Source organism: Phaethon aethereus, assembly GCF_964289735.1.
Source record: "Phaethon aethereus genome assembly, chromosome: 1".
Taxonomy (NCBI): Eukaryota; Metazoa; Chordata; class Aves; order Phaethontiformes; family Phaethontidae; genus Phaethon; species Phaethon aethereus.
In genome coordinates this window covers 67129442-67142579 of record NC_138575.1, presented here as the reverse complement: position 1 = coordinate 67142579, position 13138 = coordinate 67129442, and the positions used below count along the sequence as shown (strand labels likewise).

The following is a 13138-nucleotide window of genomic DNA, read 5'->3' as shown; positions in this document are numbered from 1 at the left end:
CTATATGAAGTCCTTGTATTCATAAAGCAACTTTAAGGTTAAGTAAAACCAAGAGCATCTCTTCTTCATTACTGTAGTAAGTTCTTATGCAAAAATCTCATGTATGTTCTGGCAGTTTAAAGAAATTATTCACGAGCAAATGGTGGTTGTTGTTGTTTGCAGTGCCTCCAAAGCCAATTCATCTGCAGAAGGTGTCACCTGTTACATACCAAACCTCTAGGCATAAAGCTTTATCAAATCAGAAACCAAGAATGGAGGAAGAGACACCTACCCCTGTTTCTAGTGTCACAAAGGAAAAGTCGAGTAAAGTGTCAGATCTCATCAATCGTTTTGAGGGATGCAGGTATGTAATAGAATTTTAATTGGTTGGTAACTCTTGTTGTGTGTGGACTGTTGGAACTTGAACCTGTGAGGAAGAATATTGGTACCGTGGTAGTGCTTAGACCGATCCCTGCCAGAGGAGCTAACGGCAAAACTGTGTGTTTTGAAATGATGCATGCCAATTGTATATTTTGCCTGTACAATGTGTGCTTTTTCATAAGGTGCTAAGTGTTAATTCTTCTTCAGAAAAATCCAAACAAACAGAACAAACTTGTGGCATTTTTAAAACATCATGAAAAACGTCAGCAATTTGAAATAAGTGCTGATTCTTAGAATGAAACATTGGTGCTAATCTTAAGTTCTTTTTGTTCTTGCAGGAAAAATATTTACTTTTATAAGCAAACAGAAAAACCCAAAATCCTAATTTTTCTTTTATACTGGCTTAACCTTTTCAGATCATTCACGTGAAGAGGTGAACTATATGAGTCATTTGTATTGATATGGCATACATTCACTAAACTGTTTGCTTTGTAGTACTTGGTGATTTTGGTGAAATATCTTGATGTTTTTGAGTTTTGATACTGCCTTTTAAAGGAAGCATTGGGAACTTTGAGAAACACAAACCACAGTGAACTTTCATATAACAGTGTTACTTGTGTGTCTTTAATTGGATGTACGTGACAAGCATTATAAGCTCTGAAACGGAAGTTCAGAATATATCTTCTCTGTATAAAGAGAGTGACCTTCTAGAAAGCCCTTGACACAGGAGCAGTTCAAGAAACAGTCCAGTGACAGCTGAGCATTGCAACTTTTGGATGTGGCTTTCTTGTGTTTCCTCGGGATACTGATGTTCTGAAGGGTTGCTCCCTACGGGAACGAAATGAATGCATAATGTACAACAGAGTGTGGCCTTCTGAGGAGCCAGTATTACGACTTTCATGGAAAGAATTCCCCCTCAAGATGGGGGAAATTTAATCCTTTATACAGAAGCAGCTGAGCATTGCAAAAGTATGTTTGTCTAGTGGAATAGAAATAATTTCAGAGCTTCATCTACAAGAAACTTCAGTCATTAGGCAGAGACTTAATTGTACTGTTGTCATGACAGCTTCCAAAAGATGGGAAAAAGAAATTACTGCAGCACTGGAGGTCCTGTGCATTCTTCTCAGTCAGGTCTCCAGTCCTGGTATCACTTTGTTTCCCAGTCTTCCTCCAAACCATCATCCAAGTCTTTTTAACAGTGTGGTATCCTTAGAAAAGCGATTTTATCCTTTCTGGAAGGAAAATCCTTGGGTTCATTGTGCCCTCCACCAATGAACCCTACCTTTCTTCCTCCTAGACATGCCTGCTGGTTTGTACAGAAACTCTTTTAGTATTATGCAATTAAAGGAAGCTAAAGAGAATTGTAGAATTTTAAAAATTGGGACATCTTGTTTTGGGGACTAGGGGAAGCTGAGTTGCTTTTTGGCCAACATAATTCATTAAGTACACCCAGTGATATCTGTCCAGTGATTAAATTCTCCTGAACTCTGCTTATGAGAAATTTTCATAATTAGCATGCCAAATTCTGGAATATCCTGCTGTGGCTGTGGAAGCAATTCCTATTTTTTTTTAAATGAGCTCAGCTCTCAAAATGTGTCTTCCATGAAGGTGAACTTCACTTGTGATTATTGGTCTTCAAAGGTAGCATGTTCATGAACTGCAAATTGTGATTGTCAATTATGATAACGTATTTTCATTAGGCTGCACAGCCCACAAACATGTAGGCATGACAAAAAGTTAATTAAACCTCATTGCTCTGTGCATGCAATTGAAAAATGTAAATTAATTCTATCTTAGACTTAAGCTTATTTTTTTAAAAAGGCATAATCTTTACATAACTAAAAGAAAACTGATTTAGATTTTTTTTGTTACACAATGGGAGAAGATTAAGCTAGTATAAGATATTATTTAGCTCTGTTTATGAAAGTGCAGAATATGTTTACAATATTTGTGTAAACTGTCCTATAAATACAGAGTAAACATACAGTTTATAATCAGTCTTCATCTTTCCAGATGATTAATAGTCCATACTAGGAGCAATATGTCATGGTATTGTTTTGCCATTTGAATATAGCTTGTTAAATGTACTTCAGACAAAAATGTATAGATTTTATTTTGGTTCCAATGATTTTTATTTTTTATTTTTAAACTATAATGAATTGCAGAGTAGGCTACCATTTATATTATCCTAAAATCCAGAACCTCAAAAAGGAAACAGAGAAAGAGATAGTGAAAGTTATGAACAAGGGATAACATATGTTTAAAGTGGAGATAAAATATGAAGGGGAAAAACCTTTAGAAGAGGTGCAGCATGATGAAAGGACTGCTAAATATGCTAAATAAGGAAACTGGGGGAAGAAATGGGCTAAGAATTTAAAGCTCCTCTTGCCATATGCTGAACTAAGGAAAGGGATGCTAAATGTTCTTGGATGTTTCTCATTCATTTTGTACAATTAAAGGGCAATTAGGGAACAGGCTGCTTGCTAGTTTAAGCATTGGACTGGGACTTGGGAGACCCTGAGTCTTTCTCCATTTCTGTCGATAATCTTCTGGGACACTTTGGGCAAATTGCTTCATGTATCAGTGCCTCAGTTCCCTTATCTGTTACTGCGGCTGATCATACTGCCTTCCATTTTACAACTGAGATTCAAGAGAGATGAGGATGTAGTGAATCAATATGGATGGCACTCCGGGTTCCCAGTAAGAGATGCATGTTTATGTGTGTTTCAATGGAATAATGCAGTTCAAGTCTCAGTGGCCTGAACTTCCTAATATTAACACGGGAAAAAATGGTTTGGGAGGAATTGGTCGTATGGTGCAACTCTCCTACTCCCCATACCAGGGATTTTCTGTAATGCCATGTTTAACTTTTCTCTCATCTGTTTTGTTTGTTTGGTGTTTCTAGCCCATTAAATCCTAGTGATTTGAAGAAAGACTCCTCTGTTCTCCACATTTCTAAATCTCAAGGAAGATATGGGTCAACACCATCACCTCAGCCAAAACTCCCCTCCCAGCACCCACTACAAAACCAGGGAAACAGTAATACCGACAAAACTCAGGTTGCACAGCTACATACAACCAACGGAGTAGCAGCACAAGACCAGATGGAAGATGAGGACAGGAGATTACATGATCATGGCTCCACTACGTCCACCCCGGTTCTGGATAATGCCATCAACAGCAGCTTGATAAATGGGGAAAGTACATCCAGAGAGTCATTGCAAAGTGTGACTGCCTGTGAAGGGCAGGTGCTTAACAGCTGCTACAGGACTCCAAGCAGTGATACACTGCTCCCATCTGAAAATGAAACTCTAGAAATTAATACTAATGTGAAAGAAGAACCAACTGAGGAAATCAGTAAGCAAGATCAACCTGTAGAAGCAAAGGTAAAAAGAGAAATTGTTTTGTTCTTGTTATATTACAACTTTGTGTATTTTCTCTAGGTTTTTATTTACAAAAATAAGCTTCCAGGAGCAGGTCAGAAAGTTGAAAATCTTTTGGTTATTTTTCCTCTGAATATAAGACAGGAAAAAAAGGCTTTGCTTGCATTTCCTCCACTTCTTTCCTTCCCTTCCCTTTCCTTCCCCCTTTCCTTTTTCCCGCTTCTTTCTCCCCCCGCCGCCTTTTCTTTTTCCCATTATCTATCTGAGGTTTAAAAAAAGTGAAACTGAAATATGTGTACATGGTTAGCACTGTGCTTCAGCTGTGCCAGACTACCAGGGACACATGTTAGGGGTGTGTATAAAATAAAATACTATGTGTGGTAAACTGCAGCAGCAGGGTTTCATGCAGAACTGTCAAGTCAAAGCTGGAAAGGCAGTGGCAGTCTGCTAGCTATCAGATGCAAGGTTCAGAGTATACTAAACATACGCCTTGTTAGCAAGGAGAACTTACACCATGATGAGTTTGAGCTTCCTCGTAAGGTGTTAAATAATTAAGGGATATAAGTGGGTGGAAGAAAATTGGTCTCGGGAAAACTAATTGCTGAAAAATTGTGCATATTTCTGCTTCTAAAAGTTTGATAATGCAGTTTGCCTTCTTGCACTGAAACACTGGTGGCCAATGAACATCATTAGCAGTTCTGGTCCAGCCGTGCTACGTGTGAGTCGTGGCAGGGCGGCTGGGCTGGACGCTCCCAGCCTTCCTCTTCACTGCAGAGCCAAGCAGGTGAGCGCTGATAAAGCTCTTTGCTGCTTGCAGGAATGCAGCTGAATTAGTTAACTATAGACTTTTCCAAGCCCTTAGGTATGGTCAGGTAGGGTTCACATACATCCATGCTTGAGCGTAAATTCTGGCGGGGGGAGGGGGGAAGGTGGGTCCCAAATTCTCGTGTATTACAGGCTAAAATGTTGTAGGTAATGACAAGAAGGTACCGGGTTGTGGGGGTTTTCTTCTTTGTTTTGGGGGTTGTTTTTGCCCGTAATGAATGACCGTTATGATTCACATCTAAAGATAAGCCTGGTGACGCTCCAAGGCACCTTTAACCTGCCACACCTCTCATTATGTGTTCGTCTCCTGTTTGGTAATGCCTGTTTCCCCTCTCTGTGCCAATAAAGTGCTGAGTGCTCCGTGGGCAGCCCTGTTAAGTTTGAACCCAAGTCACGCAGTAAGGCGCTGGCAGCATTTTCAGGAAAAAGCAGAAACGGGAGGCAGTCCTGTTGTAAAATCCAGGAAGGAACTGGGCAAATGCTAATGGCAGCAATCTCATCCAAATCTGCCTTTCAGCTGCTGGGTGACCGACGCGTCTGATCTGCCCTATAAGAGTCAAATGGTGAGCTGTAACATAACTGTTACTAGAGATATTGTTTGCTGCTGCTAGAAGGGTAAGAAAACAAAAGAAACCAAACCCATGCAGGATAACTCTAAAGTTAGCGTCAGTGGAGAGCCGAGTCTGTAAATCTCAACTGGGACACGGCAGCACTTCCCGAGGTACCAGCTCACTTGCAGAACAAGGACGTTCCCTTTGGTCTAGTGAGATTAAGAAGCCTGTCTACCACAGATCGATCTAAGGGTCACACTTTATGAAATAAAACAATGATTGTAGTTTGTGTTAATGCAATCTGTAGATTGAAATCAGCCCTGTGGAGATCTAAATAGCTGCTGCCGTGCTGTCTGGAATAGGGGGAAGGTGGTGAGAGGAACAGGAGAGGTCTGGTAGAGCTTTGAGCTGTTACTGTGTCCAAGCAGACATTGGGAAGAAGCAAGAGCGTTTTGACAGTCTGATTTTGCTAAGCACCCACTTAGGAAAGGATCTTAAAACTGGGATGCAGTCCAGTTGACGTTGCACCACACTGACTAACAGCACTCTTTCACCCTTTTTAATTAAGCAAGTGTAGGTACAATTGAGTAAAAGCAATAAGAGCAGATGCATGTGAGTCATAGACAAACTTTAAATTATGCATCTGATACATATATATATTTTGATACTGCTGTAAAGTATCTTCTTTATCTCTTGCATGCCATATTTCCTAATTCAAGGAGGCAAGTGGTGTTATCTCTTTGCAAATGCATACATATACAGGAGAAGTAAACTAAGTCCACTGCTGGAAGGGGTGAATTAACTTGGGAAATGGTGCAAAACCCAAGCAGAAATTACTGCTTTTTAGACTTGAAGAAGAAAGCTTATTTTAAAGTAATGTTGCTCTTACAATTATTTTTTCCCCTTACCACTGTAGATCTGACTAATGATTATTGCATGTTCTGGAAAAGTTGAGACAAAACTTAATAAATTTGGCAGTGTTCTGAAACATTTTCCCCAAATGACCAGGGTAGAGTATGCTTTATTTCTCTTATTTACTGAATTAGTTTGAAAGTCACAAACCGCAAATAGCACAAGCAAAAAGACAATTAAAAGTGAAAAGTTCCCTGCCTTGCAGCAGAAGCACCTTCTGTCATAAAATTTGGTTTGCCTAAAACATGGAGGCTGAATAGTACAGGAACATCCCAATCAATTAACTTCCTGTATAACATCTTGTGAGAAATCTACTGCTAGAGCTAACTGAAGACAAGACGACAAATGCTTTGGTATTTATTGAGAGACTGGTGGAATATATGGATTTAGACTGCATGCGTGCGTGCCACAGATGGGGAAGAATCCATTATGCATCTTTATTAAAGTCCTTACTTGCTGTCTCCTTTTAATGGCAATGATGTGGCCTCTGGTACTTAGATGCAAAACCTGGTGGAGGCCACACATTTCTAAATGTAAGGTGATGTTTTGATTTAAATAGGGTGAAACTTCATCGTGAAGTTAACTTTCTGCCAAGAAACGTTTATTGTTGCAACACTTGAGAAAGAGAGGTTCTACCAGCTTGTTCCTGGTTCTACAACTTTATGTTCATCTTTAGCAACAGTAAATCCTGAACAAAGCTGTATGTCTTCAGCACCCAATATAAATGCGTAAATCCTCTTGAGAAGAATCGCCTCTTTAGGGATACCTGGATCTTGACTGCATTTCTTGGTTGCTCTGCAAGAAACTCACCCATCATTTGTGCAGTGGACTGCTGCATAGAATTAGTATGCCAGAAGGTGATGGTAGCATTCAGGATTTTCATTTCAGGTCTTGCAAAATTTAGGGCATTCCTTGGTTTCAGAAGCTGAGGACTCAAGAGATTAAAGGAAATCTTAAATTCTCATGGAAATTTACATTTATATTCCCAACACTTAGAAAGCTTTGGATTATGAAGCAGCTATGGCATGAATGGTTTTAGAAAAGAAAACCCCACTCTGTTACTTTAGAACAAACTCTGCATTACAAACAAAAACCCACAACATAGATTGAATGGTATTTGTTCATATTCAACATCTCTTACCTTCTCTCTGTTGCTTAATATATTGCTGCAAAGCCCTTGGGGCAGGGGCTACACCTAAATAGGGTTGAATCATATACAGCATCACTGTCAGGTTGGTAGGTATAGTTTGCTTGATGGGAGATGGCTATATTGGGATTTAGTTTTATGTAAAGTCTGCTTTAAATTAGTGTAACTTTTGCAAGTTTAGGACAATGGAAAAACAATGTTAGGAAATGTGAACATAGCTGCAAAGAGTTCATACTCTCAGTAGCGCATTTTTCATACCTCATCTTAACTTCAGAGCTCAAGAACAATATAAGTCAAAATTACTTGCTTTAATTTCTTAAGCACCTATAGTATCGTAATGATTCTAAGGATGTGCAACTTTGTACTAAAGAATATATAACTAAGCCCAGGTGAAATACTTACTGTAAGCATCCTATATACAGATAGAAGTTTGCAGTCCTTCCTTATGAACTTTGCCAAATGTTTGGATAGAATGGAAAGTATGGTCTGATCAAGATTATTTATTAGCTGAGGTATTTAAAATTAATCATTCAACCAAAAAAAATCTGTTTTGGGTCGTTAAAGATGATGGTAACAATTGACCTAAATTACTTTCATATCTTGTCTTCGCTAAGCAATAAATTTGTTTTGTGTTTATATACCCATGTTTAGCATATGAACTATTTAATGGAAGGAAAAAAGTTATAATTTTTGGAATAGTTAGGCACCTTGTCAAATATTATACACTTATAGCTGAAAGATATGTAACGAAAAATTGTCTAAAATTGGAGTTTTCAAAGGTTACTTTGTGCAAGATGGGTAGAACCAAGAATTTGGTTCAGCTGCAGCCATAGAATCAATACTAATGCTTTATTCAACTTTTGTCTTTAGTTGGAAGAGAATAGAGGTTCATTCTTTCAAATTGCTTACGTGCTTAAAAAAGCTGCCTAAACATTTTTAGCGTGGTTGCATTCTGCTTTGAAGTAGACATCAGGAACATAATGTTACCTCACACTTCTGATATTTTCGTCATCAGTGGAAATCCTGACCTCTAATGTGAACACTATCTATCACACGAACCATTACTGATTGTTTTTATATGTTGAGTTGCCATGTGTTATGGATTGTTACAGAAGTTTGAAAAGTTCCCTGAAATCATTGAGAAGTTGTGTTTGAAGCGATAGAGTATGTGTCCTGACAGACCCTGTAGTAAATTTTTTTCTCGGTGTTTTTTGTTAATGGTAAGGAACCCAATATAAATACTGGTGTACTAAAAGCATAAAGAAATCATGGGAGGAGAATATAAAACTTTCCCAGAAAAACATGTGTCCATATCTTTCATTTCTATTATCTTATTATCTTACTTGTGAAAAGAGATATGTGCATTTATGGTTATATCCTGTGAAAATAAAGCTTAACTTGTAACTTAAGAGAATTAAAATTCCCTTTTACTGTTAATGATTAGATTTGCTACAGTAGTTCTTTAGGGAAGCATTGAAGTTCTCAGAAGTTGAATACTAACTTCATGTTTTCCATGGTTTTTAAAGTTTTTTTCTTGTAGCAGTTTTCCTCCATTATCTCTATGAGGTTTTTCAAGGCTGTTTTGTTGAACAGCTCTAATAACAAATGGCTCTGTGTCATTCATATTGTCACAGATTATTCAGGATTTATTTCCAAATTGTGTTGTAAGAGTTGCTTTCATGCTAGCTGGCATAGCCCAATTCGGGTCTGCAAAAGCGCAGCCCCTTCTTGGGCTCTGCCTGCCCTGAGCCCATCGCTCGGCCGCTGCCTGCATGGCTGCTTCAGGGAGGGCTGGGTGGGCAGCTGGGGGTAGGGGCGCAGCGCAGCATGGTGTGTGCCGCGGCAGAGCTGGGGTGGCGGCCACTGAATTCCCTGAAAGCAGAAAATAAATATATATATATATATATATATATATATATATGTACACACACACTCACACGCATCTACGCCAGCTGCAGCACTGGCTTCATGCAATGGCGAGTCTTTCCCCCGAATGCGCCTTGCGGCGCAGCGCTGCCAGGACCCACGCGTCCACCTGTGCATCCGGACCCAGTTCATCCCATGTGCTCAGGACACGTGGCTGCCACTTCCACCCAGAAAAGCTTCTCGGGAGACAGATGCCACGACTAGCAAAATAGCCAGTGACCTGTTGTTTCCGACAGGAAGGAAGCTGGAGTGACCTCGTGGAAACCAGGTGCTTTTCTTTGGGTGGGATATTAGATAAAACACTGAGGTGGGTGAATGAGTAGTGAGGAGGATGGAGCTAGCAGAGAAAACACAGCTGGGAGTTTTGCGTGGGCAAATACTGAGATGGTGAGGTGGGAAACTGAGGACTTCCCTAAAAGAAAACTAGTGATACAATTTTATCCTTGCACTGATACAACCCTGTAGGTTGATGTTCTTATGCTGGAATAAGAACATGCCACTGTGATTAAAAGGTAGCTCATCGGTGGTGTGTATTTTTTCCCAAATAGGAGATTCCTGTGTTGGGTCGTGCAATTGATGTAGAAAGGAGGCTGAGGTTCAAGAATTAGGAGGATGTGTAGGGTTGATACTGAGAGGATGGGAAAGCTGGGGTCAGAGTATAGTGGGAGAGTAAGAGGCATTTGCCGTGATTGAGGAGTGAGGATTAAATGCTTTTTCTGAATTGTTCATTTTGTGTCATATTTTTGCGTCTGTTACGTGTGATTTTTTTCCCTCTCTCAATTAGTTCAAGTAGTCTGACACGTGCAGATTGGTTCTATAGCAGTGCTTCAGGGAGAAAGGGGGATTTTGGAGAGAGAAAAAAAATAAAATAAAATTGCTGAGGAACCAGCAGCCTCCATGGTTTTGTGCCTCAAGCCCACATGTAAGATCCCTTGTGAATGGCCGCACTAAACGGTGTGCTGCAGCTGTAATAGCTAATCCTCCGGCTCCCTGCGAAGTCTCTTGACAGCACTTAAAATGCTGTTCTGCAGGTTACTGTGGTTGCTATGCTGATTTAAACAGATTTAATGAACAGCTTTGAAGTCACTCTTGAAAGCCTGTATTTAGGGAGGAGGCTTGCCGTGTAGCAGTGTGACTGTTAACACTGCAGATTAGAATTGAAATGTGTTCAAATTTGGAATACTTAAAAGGGGGAAAAGCCACTGAAGTCCTTCAAATGAAAAGGCTCTACATTTTTTTCAGTATTCTGCAAACCATCTTTATAAATGCATTTGCAAACGTTTATCGTACTCTTGTGGAGAGCCGTGTGCTGTTTGAAATCAGAAATAACTCTTTCAAGCTCTCCTCTTTATTTCTTGATGAAGTCGTTCTACGGTTTGTCTAGAAAATTACCACTTTCCCCTAAGTACAAGACTGCTGTTTACTTAGAAAGACTCAGATGTCGTTATATGTGAACACTTTTCAGCACTGGCATTAGATCTGGAAGAAAAAATCTTACAATGGAAGTGTCATTTTGTTGAATCTGACACTTGTGAGCCTGAGGCGTTTCCCTAATGTTTTAATATCGTAGAAGGCTGTGCTTTCATTGTTTGTTTTGAAGTAACTTCTCATAGCAACTCATAATTTTATGTTCTAAAATATTTAGTTTAATATTGAAAATTAAGTGAATGTTTTAAGCTTCCATTCTGCAGAAGAACCAAAAATATATTTTGTGGAATGAAAGACTTTAAAGTGAAAACTTCTCTTGAGATGCAAAAGTGACTTCCATAAAGACCTAGCGAAGGATTTCTCTAATTGCAGTCAACAATTAATCAGCAATGAGTGTATCGATGAACATAAAACATTTTGTACGGTATTTTTCAATAATTCTGTCGTGCAAAGAACATGCAGTTCAAATAACTTTTGAAACGGGGGCGGGGGCGAACACCAACTTATCCCATCTGTTCCCTCATACTCTGCAAATCAGTTCTTCCAGCTCTGAAAGGTCAGTGGTACTCAATTACCAGGATATGAGCTGATCTGTTGAGTAGGGAGTTGGTGCTCTGGCAAAGATCTCTGTACAAACTGAGAAATACTAAATGTTTTAGGCTTTGAGTTTTACTGAGCAGTTTGATTTTCGTCATCTTGGGACTTTTGTATTTGTTGATTAAACTGTTAGAAAGTTTGTATTTTTCAAAATGTGGTGTCTGTTATTAAATGTGAATTGGATTTCAGTCGCTTTTTGGACTACGAAGTAATCGTATGTTTTTTTCAACTTTTTTTTAGTATTAAATTATGTTTCTTCCAGTATCCTAAGAGCTCTTCTTATTTTCCTCCAGGAGACGGATGAACAGAAACGTCACAAAATTGCCAGTGAACTTCTACAAACAGAAAAAGCCTACGTCAGCCGACTTGACCTCCTAGATGGGGTGCATTTTTCTTGAATTTGTTTTGATTGTCTTGCCTTGAATTCACTTGAACAGCTATGCATAAGTGTCTATATAAATTACATAAAAGGTGGTATGTTTTTCCCATTTTGCTGACTTCTCCAGTCAGTCATTTGCCACATAACTTTGCCCGTGTTTCTGTTATAAGAACACTACATTTTAAAAAGTATTAGAATTTTGTGGATATTAACACAGTTGGTTCTGCGTGTCTAGATGTCACCATAAGCAATAGTAGTGCAAACCTCATACTGGTAGCCCTTGCAACAAAGGTGATACATAACCTAACACTCATTTCTTGGCTTCTGGTGATGCAGACAAGAAGGGCATCATTTTATAATACTGAAATCGCCTGCTCACTAGAGAATTACTAAATCTTTCAAATTAGGGCTACCTGAAAAGATTTTTTTCTTTAGTGCCAAGGAACCTTAGGAAGATGCCTATTCTAAACTGTATATGCCCTGTTTTCCTACTATACATTTAGACTAAGTCCCACTGAAGTGAACATAAATTACTCTTCTTGTCAGGAAAGGATTGAATTCTTGTGCTCTGTAGAGTCAAACTGATATTTCTTAAACATGGAAGTCAGTAGTTCTTGAGTATATTCCTTTTTAAACATTGTTTACTTTCTCATGTAACACCTACATCCATTTTACCTAGATACCTATAGCTATGCATTGCCTTACTCCATGATACTTTTCTCAGACATCACTGTTTAAATTTCTCATGTCTTATTCGTAAGTGTTGTACACAGCATTGAGGAAAAAGCAAAAAGCCTCAACTGATGTAATAATTACTCAGATTGCTTGGGGATCTAAGTAATCGTCATCATGAAAGTGGATTTATCTAGCTGACCCACATTGGGATGGGTATGATGTGTGTTTTAAAACACAAAGTATTGCCAAAAGAAGAGCTTTGACTTAGAGAAGTTTAAAAATAAAAAAGGAAAACGTTTACTTCATTCATAGGTTTTTCTGATGGGTAACATACAATTACTTTCCTTGATGTGATCCTAAATGCATCACTCCTATGCCTGTTTTCCAAATACTATCTGGACAGAATTCTGAAAAATGAGTGTCAAGCACAGCTGCTCAACTGCTGCTGCTGAGAGGGAAACAGAAGACTGGGAAGGGACTGTTATGTTTCCAAACTTGGTTAAAAAGTTAGGTGACTTGTGTAGTCTTCAAAGTAACTTGTCCAAAATTAACTAACTGTCCTCTCAGGGATGCAGCAAAGTGAGCATGTTTTAAAGTATAGTGTACGGCTTTTTTCCTTTTAAGACACTTTTGCTATCTCAGTTGGCATTACCAAAGTTCCTGTCTTCAGACTCTTTTCTTCTTTCACGATCTTCTGAAGCCCCTTCTAGGGAGAAGCAGTCTGTTGAAGCATGGGAGAGGGAGATAGAGGGACCGTAGCTCCCCATAAGCACTGTTTTATGTGATGTGCACAATAACACCTGCATGCATTTTGTAGCTGCATCTAGTTAGGTAGAGCCCACTGATGGGGAACTAATACATTTTTTTTTAAAGATACTACAGTAGAGTCCAGTCAGAACTGGGATCCTTTTGTGCTTTAAATGGGATGTGGGGACTGCTCACAGTCTGCCAACTG

General features: G+C 39.1%; 1 protein-coding gene across 1 annotated transcript in view; it reads left to right on the top strand.

Annotated features, from left to right (window-relative positions):
• Positions 1-236: 236 nt before the first annotated feature.
• Positions 237-13138, top strand: part of FGD4 (FYVE, RhoGEF and PH domain containing 4) — a 30298-nt gene continuing 17396 nt past the window's right edge. The window contains exons 1-3 of the mRNA XM_082014250.1: positions 237-343; positions 3266-3746; positions 11423-11512. Coding sequence (XP_081870376.1) covers positions 252-343; positions 3266-3746; positions 11423-11512 — 663 coding nt within the window. The 5' untranslated portion in view covers positions 237-251. The remainder of the gene's footprint in view (positions 344-3265; positions 3747-11422; positions 11513-13138) is intronic.